General features: G+C 54.5%; 6 protein-coding genes across 6 annotated transcripts; 2 read left to right on the plus strand and 4 right to left on the minus strand.

Annotated features, from left to right (window-relative positions):
• Positions 1-223: 223 nt before the first annotated feature.
• Positions 224-1,713, minus strand: C8A04DRAFT_11273 (uncharacterized protein; the record flags this gene model as incomplete). The annotated part of the gene is made up of 2 exons (XM_062776902.1): positions 224-1,114; positions 1,240-1,713. 2 exons carry the CDS (start codon positions 1,711-1,713, stop codon positions 224-226), a joined length of 1,365 nt encoding a protein of 454 aa, XP_062637994.1.
• Positions 1,714-2,366: 653 nt separating this feature from the next.
• C8A04DRAFT_11284 (U6 snRNA-associated Sm-like protein LSm6) lies at positions 2,367-2,767 on the plus strand (the record flags this gene model as incomplete). Its single annotated transcript, XM_062776905.1, has 3 exons — positions 2,367-2,478; positions 2,564-2,677; positions 2,745-2,767. The coding sequence occupies 3 exons, from the start codon at positions 2,367-2,369 to the stop codon at positions 2,765-2,767; spliced, it is 249 nt and encodes an 82-aa protein (XP_062637995.1).
• A 502-nt stretch (positions 2,768-3,269) lies between these two features.
• On the minus strand, positions 3,270-3,956 carry C8A04DRAFT_36398 (small heat shock protein; the record flags this gene model as incomplete). Its single annotated transcript, XM_062783514.1, has 1 exon — positions 3,270-3,956. The coding sequence occupies one exon, from the start codon at positions 3,954-3,956 to the stop codon at positions 3,270-3,272; it is 687 nt and encodes a 228-aa protein (XP_062637996.1).
• A 1,306-nt stretch (positions 3,957-5,262) lies between these two features.
• On the minus strand, positions 5,263-7,453 carry C8A04DRAFT_11292 (zinc finger CCCH domain-containing protein 45; the record flags this gene model as incomplete). Its single annotated transcript, XM_062776908.1, has 4 exons — positions 5,263-5,892; positions 5,999-6,195; positions 6,280-6,680; positions 6,762-7,453. 4 exons carry the CDS (start codon positions 7,451-7,453, stop codon positions 5,263-5,265), a joined length of 1,920 nt encoding a protein of 639 aa, XP_062637997.1.
• A 3,029-nt stretch (positions 7,454-10,482) lies between these two features.
• C8A04DRAFT_36400 (nucleophile aminohydrolase) lies at positions 10,483-11,376 on the minus strand (the record flags this gene model as incomplete). Its single annotated transcript, XM_062783515.1, has 2 exons — positions 10,483-11,170; positions 11,267-11,376. 2 exons carry the CDS (start codon positions 11,374-11,376, stop codon positions 10,483-10,485), a joined length of 798 nt encoding a protein of 265 aa, XP_062637998.1.
• A 683-nt stretch (positions 11,377-12,059) lies between these two features.
• C8A04DRAFT_11309 (uncharacterized protein) lies at positions 12,060-18,359 on the plus strand (the record flags this gene model as incomplete). Its single annotated transcript, XM_062776915.1, has 6 exons — positions 12,060-12,290; positions 12,350-13,999; positions 14,078-16,423; positions 16,503-16,709; positions 16,803-17,090; positions 17,160-18,359. 6 exons carry the CDS (start codon positions 12,060-12,062, stop codon positions 18,357-18,359), a joined length of 5,922 nt encoding a protein of 1,973 aa, XP_062637999.1.
• Between the last annotated feature and the right edge of the window lie 318 nt (positions 18,360-18,677).

The following is an 18,677-nucleotide window of genomic DNA, read 5'->3' on the forward strand; positions in this document are numbered from 1 at the left end:
AGGACGAGGTTCTTGTCTGGACTACTAGCATGACTTAGAATCGTGGAAACTGTTATCCCGATGAGGAAGCGGCACACATGAATTATGTTTTCTGTTATTAAGAGATACCTTAACGCAGACGGGGTGACTCGTCCATTTGAATGCACTAGTTTGAGGCCGAAGCCCTTGATGATGATGTTTAGCTCAATTGCCTAAACCCCCCGTCCCCCAAACACCCATCAAATCAGGCATGGCAGAGGCCACCCGGTATCTGGCAACCGCAAGCCTTCAATCTCATCGCCTCCCTCGCCCTCTTCTGCTGGTTGGCCCATGCAATCTCACCCAGCCCCGTGAGGTTGCCTTGTATGAATTGACCAACTACTTCCATGTCATAAAACCCGTCCGCATCCCTAAAAGAGGAAGTGTCGACCCCATACGATGTGTCATGCTCCATGATGATCTTTTTCAGAGCCCCAATCAAACAAGATCTTTTTTGAGGCTCCAATGTATCTGGGACCTGCTTCTTTAGTAGGGCTTTCATCTGCTCGCTATCTCGCTGCAGCCGCCACTCTCTTAGTCGGTGCTCGTACTCTGGCCTGACGAAAAAGCGAGAAAAGGCCTCATCCCGCACGACAGCTCGCATCTCTTCGATGGTCGTACCGGGGCCGGCTTTATGGACAAACTTGCCTTGGGCACGAAGGGCCGGGATGAATTCTTCAACCCAGCGGCGGTAGACTTCGCGGCCTTTCATGCGCCGGCGATCGTTAGACTTGAGCCGTTTGCGACCTTCCTCCCCGCCAATGACCCCGGAATTGTTCACTTCCTTGCTGGGGGCGATAGCTTCGTCATCCGACGGCAAGTCTTGGATCCAAAAGAGGCGGCAGGTGGTGGCGTAGTCATAGAGAGCCTCGACCGATGCAAAGGGCTTGGACCAGAATCCCTCGACCTGCATCCCGAGAAAGTGGAGGATCTCGACTGGGTCACGGCTAAGGCACACTTTGGCCTTTTTGCGGTCCAATTTCTCGATCTCAGGGATGCGAACCCACAAAGCTTCCTCGTCGATTGTCAATCCGAAAGGGCGGATAATACTCCCTAGCAAGTTCCATAGGTCTCCATGTGCGTGCTTGTAGAGAGCCTATGATAGGTGTTAGCCAGTCCTGTTAACTTATTTGACACAATGGTACCCTTCCCGTCCGAGCACTGGTGCATCATATCGGCTGGCCCCCCCTCGGTAATGGAAACAGTGGTTAGAGTTCCTACCCAAAAAAGCTGGTCGGCGCTTGTGCAAATCCGAATGTCGACTTGAACGTATTTAGGCTTTGGATCTGCCGCCTCGCCGCTTGGAACATTGACCTCGGCCGCAGAACTGGGGGCCATCGTACAATCCTCCATGTCAGAAGGCCACGGAATTGCCAAATTTGCTGAGGTCCCCGTCCAATGAACGAGGGCGTGTTTCGTTCGGAGTCTGTGTTTGATCTCCTCCATCAACTCGATGGGCGTCTTGGGCTTGGAGTCAACGCCGGCTCGCGGAAATACCACACGCCTCTCGAGCGCAACGAGGACGTCGACGTCGCCGTGATCGGTCTTTCCAGGGCCTTCGATCGGCGTCGCAACGTACACAAAAAGTTCCCGCAGCACAGCGGAGCATGCCGCCGCCACATACCGGTATACGGCCGGCGGCATGCGAGGTATGTGCGGCGGGTTAACAGAGGAGGAGAAGGCTAAACCCCCCATGGTGAACTAAGAAGACCGGCCTGAAAGTGTTGGTGTCGTGGTTTAAGGACTGAAATGAACAAGTAGAAACGTGGTGTAGGTGATGTAGGGAAGGGAAATGGTAAAAAATCTAGCAAATCTACGCTAGAAACAGAAGCAAGATAAAAAGACGGGAATGGTTGGCAGATTGATATACTGATTTTCGAGAAACCTCAAAGTCGAGTGTGAGGCCAACCTTGGGCGCCTGCATTATTTGGGTGCGGCCGCCGTCACTGATTGGTGGGAAAGAAGGGCTGGGTTTGGAAACAGGTGGGAAAATAAAGACCATGCCATCTATTGTGCCTAGGTGTAAAATCTTTCCGCTGAACAACCTGCTTGACTACCCCTTTCATCTTTACGGATTTCGCGCTATAGATTTCTCGGGCTTGATTAACGTTGAAAGAGCCTATAGGTGTAGTGAATGATGGATTATGGAGTGGGGCGGATGGCCCGAGCCTGTTCAATGGGAATCCCAAAGCGATAGCCCGTTATGGAAGTGGGGCGCCATCTCACTCACCTCAAACGCCAAACACGGACTGTTTCCCCCAACTCAGTCATTTCTTAATCCCCTCGACAAACCCCACGAGACGTCAAACGGCATCGCGAAGTCCGGGCCTAGGCGGATAAATTCAGTCATGGAGAACGGCGCAGTTACCCAAAGCGAGGGCAAGGACCCTTCCGGGTTTCTGAGCGAGATTATCGGGAACCCTGTCACCGTCAAACTCAATTCAGGTGTCGTCTACAAGGGTAAGTGATGAGGCCAGCCGAGGCATACCCGGCCGAATGAGCATAGAAGTGAGTCTTTGCTGACTTCCGGTCCGCCGGTATATAGGGGAGCTTCAGTCGGTGGATGGGTACATGAACATTGCGCTCGAGAAAACGGAGGAGTTTGTCAACGGCGTGAAGCGAAGGAACTATGGCGATGCGTTCGTCAGGGGGAACAACGGTTCGGCCACCACCCGCCCTTTGTCGTATTCTCTTTTTTTAACATTGTTTCTTACTATTTTGTGTAGTTATGTACATTTCCGCCGACTAAATGATAGCCCTGCCGAATCGGACAATGGGCGGGTGAGCCGTTGTGCCCCATGGGGATTGTCTGGGGTACGGGGAAACCACGGTTGCTTGATTGCAGCGCCCACAGCGATGAACCCAACAGATATCAACAAGCCAAGAATTTGAAGGGTGACCAAACGGGCGACAGGTATTACCGTGCCCTTCGGAAATGGAGAAGGGACGCCCTATACATTACAGGGGGTGCATAATTGGATGCTTGAATTAGGGGCGGAACTGAGGACCCGAACCGACGTCGGCTAGCACCAGATACCTCAATCTCAATGCAAGGATGGAAAAAAGACCTTGATTTCCTTATCTCTAGAATTACACTCCCCTCCCCAGTGCGCCGGCGGACACTGCCACTAACGAGTTAGATACTGCACGAAGCCCCTATTAACCCAGGATTCACTTCACCACCAATCACCTAGGAGAACGACGACAACAAAGTGAACAAACAAGAGTACCACAACCCCCCAATATCGCTATCAGTTGATAGCCACGCGGCGTGCCTCGTACTTCTTCGCTTTGGGTACCACAACACTCAAGATCCCATTACGCAGACCGGCTGACACACTCTCCTCCTCGACACGCACCGGGAAGCTGAAGGTGCGCGCAAACTCGCCGACGGGGCGCTCCCTCAACCAGACCTTGGCCTGGGCCGTAGGCGCCTTCCCCTCCTTGTACTCCTTTTGGCCGCTCCCTGGTTTGTTGTTGCTGTTGCTATCCTCCACAGCAGGCAATGCGACAGTGTGCTCTGAAGTCTCGACTCCCCCCTTCCCGGGTTTCTCACCCTCTACATTGACGCTATTCTTGTCCATGGGACTCGCTACTGTAGCAGGGGGGGGCAAAGACGTATAAGCCCGCTTGGTGCGACCCCGGATCACCAGTGTCTGAGGCTCGCTGAACTCAATCTTGATCCCATCACGCTCTACACCTGGGAGTTCGCCATGGAGCTCGAAGGCAGAATCTGTCTCGCGGACATCGAACTTGGGGTAAAATGTGGTGGTGCTTTTTCTGCCGCCCGTTTTGTGGTGGTGGCCGAGGTGCCCGAAAGGACCGCCGTTGCTGTTGCTCTGAGACTTGTGGTGGTAGTTGTCGAACTCGTCTAGGAGACGAAAAAGTGGGGTAAAGCTCGCGCCAGAGTCATGGAAGTTACGGGCGAGGAAGGCCATTCTGGGGGGTCCGGTTACGGGCTTGAGGGTGTCAAGGGCGCGATGAAGGGGATGTTGTTGTTGGGGTGTCTGTTGAATTAGGTTGGAAATGGCTAATGAGGCTATGCCGACGAAGAGAGACGTTTTGTGTAGTGGAGGTTAAAATCGTATTTAGGGTGATAGATGAGATCAACTGAGACTTATATACTAGTTGGAACTGCCGTTGCCCGGCGCCCGCAACCCTCACGAGCCTTTGTGATAACTAGCCATAAACATCGCCCCTGGATAGTTCTCGAAGGTAAATGAAGCGACCCGAAGACATGTAGCTCCGAGACCGAATTACTGTCAAACACTGTCGACTTTACAACCACTCGATATATATCTAGAACTCAGGGGAGACTTCCAGAAACAACCATGGTTCCAATGCCTGGATTGTTGGTCGACCGTTGGGTTGGTGGTAATCGCTGACTGGTTGTCGAAGGGGATGGAGGATGGTGGAATCAAGTGGGGGCGCAGCGTCGACTCCAGACTGCTTACACTTGGCCTGCGCTTGTCGGAAAACTACCTATTCAACGTGGTTTAGACCGCATTATAGATAAAATATTATTTAACAGTCGCATTAAAGACAACATGACAGTTAGTGATATAATTGGTAATGTAATGGACAATCCGGTAGGCAATGTGAATTGAGAATGAGAATGCAAATGTCAATGTGAAGCTCAGAGTAAACTATAAAGCGAATGTCGATATGAATTACTAGGAAAATGACAACACAGTGAATAATATGATCCACATGAATTGATTCAGTAAATAACTTTCTAAACCCTTCAAGTTATCTACTACCTCTGGACAGTCAATTCTCACGATGTTTTCTGCCTCCCACCGCCTTCTGATTTACAAGCAAGCTTTGAGGTACCACACCAAGCAATGTAGCTTTTTCCAAAGTAAGGGGCCACATTATCCTCTCAGCAGCATTGCCTTGGTGCTGCCCAAGATCCCGACTATGCTAAGCTGCTCTCGCGTAACCCTTGCTAGCAACACATGAACACATGACACGAACCAAGCCTAGCGCCTGAATAGTAAGAAGAACCCAAAGGATCACTTGGGCGTACAAATTTTAGAACAATGGCAGCAAGGTGGAACATATTATGATACTTGGTGGGATAGATTGAGACACTCATTGAACCTGACCGTTCCTAACGCTGCCATGCATCTTTCCCGGACACATGACACCTCTTCCTCCTATCTGGATGAAGAGAACGAGAAAACCACGCGAACCTGCTACTGCACAAAAGAACACCCATTAACCTAGAGAGGTAAGGTAAACCTATCGCAGAGGAGGATATCCGCTCACAGCATGGGCAGGAACCTGCATGCGGACGTTGACCGGGCCCATCCCTTGGGCTACGGGCGGCATCATGGCCATTGCCGGGCTCTGCATCCGGTTGAAGGAGCTAATGAGAATCCGCCCAATCGATGGCTCTAGCTCCGTCCCATCCCGTGCAATCTTGACTTCTCGATTCGAGTTCCACGGGTTTCGGAGCCCCTTGGTGCGGTAGAAGGGTAAGCGTGTCGTCGATAACCATTCGAGTTGGAAGGGCTTGCCCCAGGCCTTCGCTTCAGATGTCCCGGCCTCACCGTCATGGCCGCTTCGTACACTAGAAACGTCACCCTCTTCGGCGCCTGAGTCCCCGGGAACTCCGGTTTTGCCCTCGCGGTCTGCCTCCCAAAATATGGTGCCGCGTGCCGAGTCGTCGATGATGCGACCCCGGGGCGCAAACTCGGTGGCTTCCGTAGGAATCGCCTTGGGAAGATCGACTTCGCCAGTCGACTGCGTGCTGGGTGCAAACTCGATGGCGGCTGCCGGGTCCTCGTTCATGGGCGACATCATGCGCGCATACCCGAAAAATTCGCCGGACTTATTCGCCGAAAATACAAGATACACATTATCCGCCTCCTGTTGTGGCGAAATCTTGACGTTAGCCGGGGTTCAAACCACGGTTATCACGGTTGCTCTGCGATATGCCGGCACAAGTCCGACATTTCGTGCAGTCCTCCCTCACCTTAAACGCCACGCTCAGTTTCTCTTCGTTGTGCGACTGCGTGGCCCAGGTGCCGCTCTGGACACTGAGTTCGAGGTCCTCAACCGTTAGGCTCTTGAGAATGAAGAACCGGTCCGTGTGCGCAGAAGACCCGTTAGTTACGGGTAGAGCTCCAGCCCGAGGGTCGGTAACCTCGGGCTGGGAGGGGATGAGGCCCGCTCCAGGCTCACTGGTTTTACCGCCGTCCTCGTTGATCTTATCGTCCAAGCTATGGTCGCCATCGCCGCCATCGCCACCGTAACTGCCGTCGTCACGAGCTGCGTTGGTATCGGCCTCTTGCGTGGTGCCCCCCGCCTGCGGCATCACCGACGCCGCAGGTCCTGTAGGAGCTGTTACCCCTGCCGGGCCTTCCACAGTGCTCTTTCGCAACCTACTAACTAACCGGACAGTCATGAATTTCGAATCGTGTAGTTTCCGCTGGGCTGTCGAGCAGGACAAATCATCCGGGAAGTTGGCAAATGCGCAGTTGCTCTTCGAGATGAGAAACAATGACTCCAAGCCCTCCGTCACCTTGCATACGTGATGCACCAAACCCATCAGTTCTGTTTGAGGAGGCAGATTTCCAATCCAAATGGCATGGCCGCTTTGTCTCGGTTTCCTCGGGGGGCCACGAACCACATTACTTTGCTGGTCATTTGGTTGGCTTCGGGAGTTCCCTGCCAAAAGTCCATCAGTACGCAAACGGTTAAGCCTTAGTGTATGTCTGGAGAAGCGCGATACTAACTCACCGCCATTGGTATGTGGAGTGGCGGGCGGTATAGATGCCAAATTGCGTCCGAAATTGGGATATCGGAACCTCGGGTTCTGTTCTTGGTTCGGGTTGGATGAGACGAACTGGCCGGGAGTCATCGGTACTTGATTGTGAAGCGTCTGATGAGGGGGGTAGGGGTGTCCAGGAGTGTAATAGAAAGGGGCTCCGTTCGGGACTGCATGGCTCATGACAACCGGGCTGGGGTAGTAGCTCGAAGGCACGGTGGACGATGGCTGCGAAGGCATGGTCTGGTAGAACTGGGGCATTTGTTGGTGCTGCGGGACGTAGTATTGTTGGGTCGGCATGGCGCCCATCGTGCTAGGTGTCCCATATTGGGGGGAGAGGCCGGGAGGGTGGGTTGGGGCATATCTGGGAGCCGGTTGGCCATAGGATTGCCCCTGGTAGGCGCCCTGGGGGAGGGCATTTGCCATAGCGCTCATATCGAAGGAAGTATTTCTTTGTTGTGCCATGCCAAGCTGTGACGTAAAACCATGCTGGAAGCCCATGGGATGAACCTGTTGTTGAAAGGGATCTGGATATTGCTCCTGGTGCGGCAGCGGGGCCCCTCTAGAGATCCCGTTTGGCTCGGTGTTGTATGTAACGGCAATGGTGTCTTCCTTGGGAGATTTGGCCGTGGCGCCGGTGTCACTCGTCTTGCTTCCCATAGGGGGGGCTGGTAGCTGCGAATTGGGCGGGTCCAGGGCTCAAGTATCCTTATGTTGGCCGGAAAGAGGACGGACTTTTGCGGGTTCAAGGTTGATAATAGAAAGAGGTAGTCGGGAAGTAGAGTAAGTGAGAGAGTGGAGGCTCCGGACAGGGAGCGGCGGACCGCGGAATATTGTGGGACGAGGAGGAGAAGCACGCTTGTATGAGCCACACAAGCTTCTGCTAGCTATAACCTACTACGGCGTGTGGCTATGAAGCGGTTGGCGTAGCGGAATTGCTTCGGGAACTCAAGCGGACCTCCGGGTGTGCTGCCGCGGAAAATAATCTCCAGAATAATTTCTTGCCCGGTGATGGTGTGAAAGCTACCGCAATATCGGCAGCTGTGCAGGTTCATGTGTATAGGAAGCCCAAAGACTCGCAGGCGTGAGAGGCGGCGGGGTTGTCAAGCCCTAGGACTTTGGTTAGATATCCTGTTAGCTAGTGTAGATTATGGGGAAAGGGGAAGAAAACATTAGTGTGCGCAAATGATGTTAAGCAAGGAGGAAGGTACAATGCAATATTGCCCGTTGGAGGACGACAAGGGTGGTTCTAGGAATATGGAAGTGAATGTTGCCGGTGGCGTAACCCACGGCGGCAAAAACTTGGTCTCGTCTCGTGCCCTCGGTCTTTCCCAGCACCCCATGGGGACTGCCCCTCGGAATTATGTAGGCAGCTGCAGAAGAAGAACGGGCTTTAAGCTCAGTGGCTGCCCAGTGCAAGGAGCTATGCATATGACACAGATCTGCATCTGAATGCGGTGGCCAAACTAGTGGAGCCCATATGTACATAATACATATAGTTACGTACTCTATGGGTTTGCTTGAGCCGACGCCGGATGGGTCCTCCAGACGTACCACGGCAAGCACGGGCGACGGCGAGATTGATATTGATCACTGTCGTTGGCTGCTTGGCTGATTTAGAACTCGTGTATCTTGAACACAAGTGGGCCAAAGAAGTGGAAGTTGGGGGGTAAAAGGGGGGGCGTAGTGTTCTGGTTTATAGGGAAACAAAAGTGGCCTTTTATCGGCCCAGGCCAAGAAGTGAGGTTGATGAAGGACAGATGCCCTGGCTGTTGGCTTCAGCTCTGTGACTGTTGTACGGATATCGCTGTCGTTGTCGTTGTTGGAGATCTCAGAAGAAAGTGTCGTGACGAAAGAAATAGTAACCAGCGTTCCACTTCCGCTGACGGGAAACCAAACCAGGAGAGAAACGAAAGACGAGCAGGAAGATGAACAGGTAAAAGGAAGTGGGCGGGGTAGAGATCAAACCCCACGGCCGTCGCTCTTGGTCCACTGAGACACCAATTTAAGAACGGTGGGAGTGGTGATGATAGGATTTGGTATGCCTGTGTCTGTCTCCACGCCGGCGGATTATGGATGGAGAGGATGCAAAAGAGCAACGGGTGAGGCAGGCGAACTTTTGACAGGAAGGCGTGGTTCGGAGCGGCGAGGATACGCACCAAGCGCTAGAACGGGCAAAAGATGGACAGCTGGAGCCCGTTTTGCCACCGCGGTACAGAAGAGCAGAACACTTGACAGGCTCAAGTTCCCCTGTGGCACTTCCCGTCTCCGGTAGTGTACGTTCTCTCGAATATCGGTTCACGCCCTCCGACTGGCGACTGAAGCGGTCGTTCAGTACCTGGCCCGAGCCCACGTAGGGCATGTTATGTTGAATATAACAAGAGGGTGGGTGGCTGAAGGAATCTCGGTCCTTGCATAACGATGAGGCCATGGGTTGGAGAATGAGACTTCAACGGCCGGGGGGACCAGCATTTGGGGGTCAGCCGTACGCCGAATCACGTAAGTAAACTTAAGGCTGGTTTTCTACAAGTGAAAAGTGTTTCAGAGAGGTCGATGCATGAGCAGCAGTGTACGTGTAGGCATCAACGGGGGGGGAGGGCGTTAGACGGGAACGGTGTCTCGGTGCCATCTTTGCCGTCAGCAGTTCCCACTAGAATGAAGCAAAGATTGCTCTCGGCAGCAAAATGTCTTTCCATGATGAAACCGGCGTCTAGCGTTGCAACGTTCTTGCCTTCCAAGTTGTTCGCTGGAGCTTGCGAATCGTCCCTGCTGAAGTGGTGGATTCGGGATAAGTGGATCTCGTCATCAAGTGCCTGGGCTCAATGACGTCACTGGGAGCACCAGCCCAGGGGTCTCAAGTTTGTTTCCTCTTGTGTCCCTGCTATTCTCTTGCCAATGGTGTCAATGACACCGCGAGTGTTATATTTCTGTTACAAATCGTGATTTTAAAAAGCGGAATACACTACGATAAGATTATGAGAAAATGGTAGTGTCCTTTTCTTCCTCAGTGATGTGCATATCCAAGATGGCTTTGTTTGGCCTGTTTCACGATCAAGGGAGAAAGGTGTGGATCGATGGACTTCCATGGCTCCGTTTTCGCGGCGGTTCTTAGCATGGGGGTGAAGAGCCGCTGAACCCTCGCGATCGTGGTTGGCGGAGTCACCGAACTTGGGAGAAAACGCTGAGGACTTGGGAACCTCGCGCCCTTGTACGGTTCCCGCCTTAAGCTAATAGGTTAAATATCTCTTTCTCATCAATAAAAGTATCAGCGAACGACTCCCAGCTAGGTCGTTGGTCTCCGATATGTGGAGCTAAGCTGTAGATGGGGATTTACGGAGATAATATCAGTCATTCTAGCGGGCGGGGTTCAGCTTCTTACACAGGGAGACAGGATAGAGTGGAAAGGGTATGTCAGGTACTGAGATGAGCAGCGTGTACATGTGGAAGGCGATTGGGCCATAGGTATGGCACTAGCAATACACGGGTTGGGGTCGGAGAGACAATGAGGGAAACCCGGTGCATCACCATGGGCAAGAGAGTTAATTCTTCATATACCTGTCGACGTTACTCCGGGTTCAAACCCGTCGTCTTAGGCCGTAGGAATAAAAGGCCCGAGCGGAAAGGATGCGCATCTTACGTGGGCGACCGGGGTCCACTTCTTCTCTCCTACCCGCTAGGTTGCCCACCACTTAATCCTTCTTGAGCGGCAACAAGACCTCCTCGATACCGTTTTGTGTGATGACCATAATCTGCAAGCCGTCGCCTACCTCGATGTGCCGCTCAACAGCCCCGTCGAATGCATCCTTAACCAAGACCTCCACCTCACCACGCGTCAGCGGCCGCCGTTCGCGCTCTTGGAGAGCATGGCCCTCGCCGCTGTTTGGGGTGTACTGGTTCTTGAAGTTGACTTGGTTGTCTAAGAAGGGCATGATCAAGCTCGCCGCGGCGCCGCCGGCTCGGCATTGTTCCCGTTCGTAGCTGCCCACGGGATCGTACGAATAGACCGCGCCCTTGCCCTCCTCATCTAGCCCGCCTAGGATCGCGTGAGCGTAGTAGGGGAAGAAGCGCTTCTGGTATAGGATGGTGGATAGGCGCTGCGCACACGCCTTGACGCTCATCGGTTTGCCGTGGCGGTAGCGGTACATCTTGCAGATGGTGTCAAGCCGTTCTTTTAGCGCCTCGCCGTCAGCGGCGAACCCGACCACTGAGAGCACGATAGTGGCATCCTTTTGGTCGGCAGTCGTGCCGCCAATCTTGAAGAGCTTGGGATGGTGTCTCGAGTTGATGCTGTAGCCCGATGTCAAACGCGTGTCGCCCGCCAGGACCGCGAAGTCGTCCCCGGCAATCGCGAGCGTCGAGCCGCCGTTGTCGGTGTAGCTATTTTCGGAGCGTTAGCGAGCGTGTCCCGATGACGGTAGCAGCCGGATTGTAGTCACGGAGGCGGCTGCCCCGGCAAGATATCGGGAGCCATACGGGTCGAAGCGGTGCTGTCGGGCACCCTCGGGCGCATCCTCCTTCGGTGCATCACTGATCGAGTAATTTGGCCCGTTCATGAGCGGGTTCTGGCTGAACATGGCGGCCATCGTTCTTTATGTGGATCGGGAGTCGCTGCAATAAAACACCGGGGTCTGAAGTATGGACTTCTGGCGCAAGAAAGAGGAAGTTCCGGGGCGCTCGATAATGGGGACGTTGGAGGACCGACGGAGTTGGCGCCTGCTTGGGGAGCTTGCTCAAAGAGTGGGGTGCTGGAAAGTGGTGGTGGTCGTCAGCCCTGCAGCCTGTTGGGGCTGGCCGGCTGGCGAGCGCTCGCCGCTCGAGGAGCTCTCTTTCGGGCAGGGAAGCTCAGACCAGGCCGATTGATGACTCAGCCGATCTGGCCCCGGGTTGTGGGCCAGCGGTTAGGCCCACTCTGCAGCCCCCTGCCGAGGCGGCCGGACGGGTACGAGTGGGGTCCCAATAGAATTCCATCAGGGGTGTTGGAAGGCCAAGCAGCCATCACGGTCGCTTTAAAACGGTAACCCAAGCAATTCCGCACTTCCTGTCGACGGACGTCTCTGACGACCCCAAGCGATACCGGTGTAGCGCCACGACACTGCGAACACACAGCCGCGGCGGACGGCCTACGAATCATTTTCCTCAGGAACCCGCGCGAAACATCCACGGAACATCTGCTTGAGGAGTTGGGAGTCCGTTCCGGAATCGTCGACTGTCCACTATCGGCCGCTCTCCTGGATCTTGTTGTGTCAGTTTAGAAAACATCAACGGGATGGCGCGCGATATTCGCAGCCAGGCCCTTCAGCGCCTCGCCGGATTGGCCGCGAGGAGCCCGCAAGTTACATTCGACAAGTCTGATATCGACAAGTTGTGTAGGGCGAGCCCGAGTCGCCACGCCCTCGTCTCTGCCTCCAATGGCAACGGCCGGGATGTATCGCTCCCTCGGCCTGACGTTGGCCGTATTCTAATGGTAGTCTCCTCCTCTTTTTCGACACCGCCGCGCGTTTGATGGTTGGTGAACAGTTTGACTAACTATTGAATTATTTACCTCTGCTTGTACAGACCAACCGCGAGTTCGAGATCCTCCTCGCCCTTTGCAAGACGGCGCCGTCCTTGCCAACGGCTCAGGGTGCCCAAAAGTTGTCGCAACACCTTGTACCGTACCTCCTAGACGCGCACATCCAAACGTTTGCCCCGTCCCCGTTTTTCCGCAAGATCGAACCCTCGCCCACCGAGTCGCTCAGCTTCCATCTCACCGCTGCCCTTCTTTCTTTGGGAACACGCCACGCTGATGTCCGTGAAGCGATATCCGACAACATTACGACTTTCCTCGACACTTGTGCCGATGTTGCCGACCGTGTTCTGCAAGCTGATGAAGACGAAGACCCGGGTAATCTGGAGGACTCTGTACGGATTGCAACCATTGCCATCGCGCTCCTGGGCTTTTTAGATGCCGCTTCCGCGCAGGCCGGGTTTTGGAAGTCGGGCAGTCGTCTTGGCGTAGTAACCCGTGTGAGAGACATCTTTTCCCAGCCATTCCTGGTTGCTGTGGAAGCGGCCTTGTCCACCATCCGAAACGCACATTCTCACGACCGCCATGTCAAGGAGTGGAAGCGATGGGTCCGCCATTGTGATATGGACGGCCGTCCGCTGGGGGCGTTGCTACTCCAGCGTAGCTTCATGAGGTTGCTTGTAGCTGCCACGTCTCTCTTGGTTGCCGAGGAGGACGCCTTGCGGGACTCGCATATTCTCGACGCCATGATGTCAGGCAGTGGCCTCCGACGGCCCCTCGCTGCCCACAGCCCCGAGGCGGATTCTGCTTCGGTGGAGTTGTATGCGAATGTCGCCGCTGACCAGATGCACGACCTGGAATCCAGTGCCGACTTTGACAGTCTATCGCCGGCCAAGCAAAGCCTTGCCTTTTCCGTGAAGGCCTGTGCCTTAATTAGCTATCTTAATGCGTGTACTTTGATCGACGAGGCCGCCGAAGAGGGGCCCCTTGTGGCATGGCTGGAAAGCTCGTTGAATAATCCCACTGAGATGGCCGACGATGAACTTGGCGCGGTGGTCCTCAAGTCCATGGCGTTGCTCTGCAGACTATCCCCTTCGTATGCCGCCACCGTCACGCAGATTTTGCCTCGCTTCATCGTGCGGGGGAATGCTAAGAACCAGGCGGTTGCTGTGGCATCGACATGCCTCGCGTTTGCCTTGCAAAAGCTGTCCCAGGATGCCGCCATTTCGACACTGTACCGCCTTGGTAATGTATTGGGCCCCGCCGAACCGGACGCCAACACTAGCACTGCGGCTTTGAGTCCTGCTCCCGGTACCGATCGACCCTTGACAAGCGGGGCGGGCGCCCTCGGCGGACAAGGCCTCTCCTACGTTTATGGGGGGGCCAGGCACTCCACTGGTAGTTCCATGTCGCTCCAACTGCCCAACGAGGAGGAGAAGTTCGCTGTACGGGGGAATGTGGTCCAGGCGATCTGCGAAATCGCGATCTCTTCGAGTGACGACAAGATCACAAACCTGGCCCAGTCAATGCTCGCGCAGAAGCTTGACAAGCTCAATGGGCCCCTTGATACTCGGATCATAACGGGTGCCGCTTCTCTAGCTCTTAGTGGCGGGCCCGCACAGTTTCTCAATCTCTTGAAGCGTTACGTTGCCGTCGCGCATGACGCCGTGGTGGATGGTAGAGATGACATATTGCAAGCGGTAGGTCCTGGCGGCCCCAGTGAAGGAACATCGTTTAAGTACCCCGAATCAGCATCGTGCTAAATTCTCCTTGTTTAGATTATGAAAGCACGGAACCACATCTCTGCGAATATCAAGAGCGACTCCCCCTTGTTTGCGCCATATCTCCAGGATTTGCTCGGTGGTATCGTCTCGCAAGGCGATGCGCACGCCAAACAGAGTCCGCAGCGTTCCAAGGAATCCGATGTCGAACTGGCCGCCCGGGAGATTGCCCAACTTCTCCCTCCCCTCGCCACGCTCATGGCCGCGAACCAGGCGCTCTTCGGCGAGGCTCTGTCCGATAAAATGCGCTCATTGCTTCGTGACGCGTGGTTCAACATCGCTGTCCACGGCTTCAATTACTCCACCAACCGAGGAGCGCAGAATATCAAATACCTGCAGATCATCGCCATCCACTCTCCGCCACTGGTCTCCGAAAACCGAGGTGAACAGAACGAAAGCGATATTGACCTCAACCCCATCCTCCGCCGGGGTGAGAGCTCCGAGCAGGAGTCCCTGCAGAAGAAGCTCCTCATCGAGTTGATCCCAGCGAGGAGCGGAGAGATCAAGGGCCTCAGCTATCGCAAGACCATATTTTTGCTCGCCGCTTACCTTGTCGAGAGCTTGAGAGCGGACTCTGGTGACTGCACTCAGGCCTTGTCGTACTTTCTGGAGCCCAGCATGCGGCGAGGAGAGGTCAGCCGTACAATGGACGCCATCATGCATGCCGTCGTGGACCGATACATGGAAGAAACCTGCACTGGTCGTAACCCAACCTTCTCTGCTCAGTATGCCGCAACGCAGCTTGCCCGCATCTTCTGCAGCTGCTGCCATCGCATTGAGCGGGTACAGCAGGCTGCCTTTGGTTGTGCCGACCGCATGCTAGCGCGCATCCCGTCGATATTGTGCCAGCGCTCATCTCTTTTCACGCTCCTCGAGCTCCTTTCCCTCATGTGGTCCAGCTGCCTCGAGGCAGAGACAGACCGGTACGAGCCGAGGACGACTTTCAGATCCCCGAGGGGTGACGTTGTTGTTGAGCTCTCGGACGACTACCAGTTCAGACAACTGACGCTCGACAACCTTCACAAGAATGCGAAGGGCTGGCTAGCAGGGGCGATAGCGATAGCCCCTTCAGACGTCAAGGGGCTCTTGCAGACGTATCTCTCTGACTTTGACGAGGAGAGGGGCTACGGCCACATGTCCCTGGGAAGGTCGTTTGCTCTTGAGATAGGCTCGACCATTCCCTTCAGCGACCAAAGACTGATATCGCTTGACACGCTCGGCCGCTGCCCGATCAATATGGCCTCTGATTTTGTGGCCCAGTACACCACTCGGCAGGAGTATCGGTGTTCAGAAGCACCCGCGGACCAAGCCCGAGACTGGAAATCCTTTGTCTATCCTGACCGCAGATCCTCCTTCTCCGCTGCACCTGACAACGAGAGCGCCGACGCCATCGCGGCCCTCGCTCACATTGAAGAGCGCATTCTTGGGCGGAGGGCCGCCAACTCTCTCGTCGAGGTGAGAGACGCCCTGCGCCGAGCTGCCGCGCTTCTCTGCCGCAGCGAGCGGGATGAATGCTCTATCATCCAATACCTTGTGAGCATACCGTTTGCCTTGTTCACGAAGCAGTCTATCAAGCTGGGCATCTCACTTTGGGTCGGCGTGATGAATGAGAATACCAGGATGGCGCCTCGGCTGCTAGCCGAAATTGTTTACCGGTGGGAGGCCAGCATCCAGAAACGCCAGGGACTTTTTAACCCGTCCATCACAAATCCCGATCCGTTTTTTCTTAGACAGGAGTTCGCTCCTAGCGACAATGCCGCCCTTGCGAAGCGGAGGCAAGTTGTTCACAACCTGCTGGCCCCTCACTCGCATCTTCTCCAGTTCCTGAGCAGCCACTATAATGCTACCCTGTTGGGCAGCCTTGACACGCATTTCCTCTTCCACCGTCTGCTCCATGCAACATTCGCCGCGACGAAGAATTCGACACCCCACCCCATGGCCCGGGAGATCCGACTCCAACTAGTCCTCTTCGGCCTCAAGGTGCATAACACGACGGCGACGATAAAATCAATCAGCCAGGTTGTACACCGTCGCCTGCGGGAGCAGCTCTTATCGGCTGGTCTCGGCTGGTTCGATGCGCCGCCCCGCTGGTCCTTTGGAAGTAATATCTTGCAGCTCAAGACCGAGATCCGCTTGATCGAAGATGTTTTAGTAGCTGTCCATAACACAGCGGTTCATGACTCTCGGACTGGGGACAAGAGTATGGTATATGGTGCGAAGCAGAAGCTGCTTACCCACCTGTTGGAAAGCGAGCTCTCCCGGCTTCATGTTTGGACCCGCCCAGTTGATGCTGCGAGGCAACACGCATCGCTTTACCATGCAGGAAAAGAGAACGTGTTTGAGGTATGTGTGAATGCTTCCCCCTGGACTCGGACCTTCTAGCTGGTTTACTGGCTTGCTCACACCTGGTTGATCTTTGTAGACCGATCCCAAGAATCTGGTTGAGGTTGCCTGGATGGAGAGCCCATCGTTGGCTGTACATTTGGCCACCAGATTCCCGTACCCGCTCCTGCAGAAAGAGGTCCGACACCTCCTGCTTCGAAATCCCGGCAAGGCTACTGAGGAGCCAGAGGCACTGCCGCTCCTCTTCAACGGTTCCTTGCCCAGTGATGTCTCGGAGGCAATCAAGGTAAGCATTCTAGCGTTCTGCCCTGGAATCACGCTCTGCGCGTGTAATTTTGTTTTCCCTCTCAAACGGTTCCCTCACTTACTCCTCATTTAGCACCTTCTTTTCTGGGCCCCCGTAAACCCTATTACCGCCGTGACTTTCTTCCTCCCAGCCTACAAGAATCATCCGTACCTGATCCAGTACGCGATGCGGGCCCTGGAGAGCCATTCGGTGGACGTGACCTTCTTTTATGTGCCTCAGATTGTCCAGACGCTTCGATATGACGCACTAGGTTACGTTGAACGTTACATCCTTGAGACTGCGCAGTTTTCGCAGCTTTTTGCGCATCAGATCATCTGGAACATGAAGGCCAATGCCTATAAGGACGACGATTCGCAAATTGTAAGCCTACATCCATGTTTATTATTGCGTCACGAGTGATATGAAGCTAACCCCTTTGTTTTTCGCCAGCCCGATGCTATCAAGCCTACTCTCGACAAGGTCATGGGCCACATGGTCGGCAGCTTTTCGGATGCCGACCGCGATTTCTACGAAAGGGAGTTTGCTTTCTTTGACGAAGTCACGAGTATTTCGGGGAAGCTCAAGCCCCTGATCAAGCGCCCCAAGCCGGAGAAGAAGCAGAAGATCGAGGAGGAGCTGAGAAAGATCCAAGTCGATGTGGGCGTCTATCTACCCAGTAACCCCGACGGTGTTGTTATTGGTATCGATAGGAAATCGGGCAAGCCACTTCAGAGCCACGCCAAAGCCCCTTACATGGCGACTTTCCGCATCAAAAAGGAAATAAGCTCGATCGACGAAGCTGCTGAGGAAATGCTCGAAGAGGAGGGCAAAAACAAAGAGACAAACGGCCAACCGAGCACTATCGAGGCCTGGCAATCAGCCATCTTCAAGGTGGGCGACGACTGCCGACAGGATGTGTTGGCGCTGCAGATGATTGCTGCGTTCCGTGGCATCTTCCACAGCGTCGGCCTCGACGTGTATGTGTTCCCCTACCGCGTCACTGCCACGGCCCCCGGTTGTGGCGTTATTGATGTCCTGCCCAATTCCATCTCGCGGGACATGCTCGGCCGCGAGGCGGTCAACGGGCTGTATGACTATTTCGTTTCCAAGTACGGCAACGAAGACTCGCTCCGGTTCCAGCAGGCGCGGAACAACTTCGTCAAGAGCATGGCGGCGTACTCGGTGATTTCGTTCCTTCTCCAGTTTAAGGACCGGCACAACGGCAACATCATGATTGACGACGCCGGCCACATTCTCCACATCGACTTTGGCTTCTGCTTCGACATAGCCCCCGGTGGCATCAAGTTTGAGCGCGCGCCGTTCAAGCTCACATCGGAGATGGTAGCCGTCATGGGCGGCAGCGCTGAGCATCAGTCGTTTAAATGGTTCGAGGAGCTGTGCATCAAGGCGTTTTTGGCGTCGCGGCAGCATACGGAGAAGCTTTCGCAGATCGTGCTGCTCATGATGGACAGCGGGCTGCCATGCTTCAAGCCAGAAAGCGTCAACCATTTCAAGGAGCGCTTCGTGCTGGAGAAGAGCGAGCGCGAGGCCGCCGAGTTTATGAAGGCGCTCATCAAGCGGAGCTATGGCAGCTACTCAACTGGCATATATGACCAGTTCCAGCTTCTCACCAATGGAATTCCGTACTAGATCGGGTAGGGGTTAGTGCTTGGATCAGGATGAGCCCCCTACTTCTTGCTTTGTGTTTCTTTTTCTTTTTCTTGACTTTTTTTTCTCTTGTCTTTGGAACTAAGGATGTTGTCTATAGAATAATTTTTGGGTGGCCATCAGAAAGGCCACGTACGACCTTTTTTGTCTCGTTCTTCACTTAATTCTATCTGCACAGACGCCGTAATAATCGAAGGTACCCGATGAGGGCAACACTGTAGTTCAATCTGCAAAGCTTTTTGTCCACATCCAACCGAGTTCCAGAATTCCCATCCGTCTCGAACAATATGACGCCTCCTC

This window comes from Dichotomopilus funicola (assembly GCF_033296635.1).
Source record: "Dichotomopilus funicola strain CBS 141.50 unplaced genomic scaffold C8A04scaffold_22, whole genome shotgun sequence".
Lineage (NCBI taxonomy): Eukaryota > Fungi > Ascomycota > Sordariomycetes > Sordariales > Chaetomiaceae > Dichotomopilus > Dichotomopilus funicola.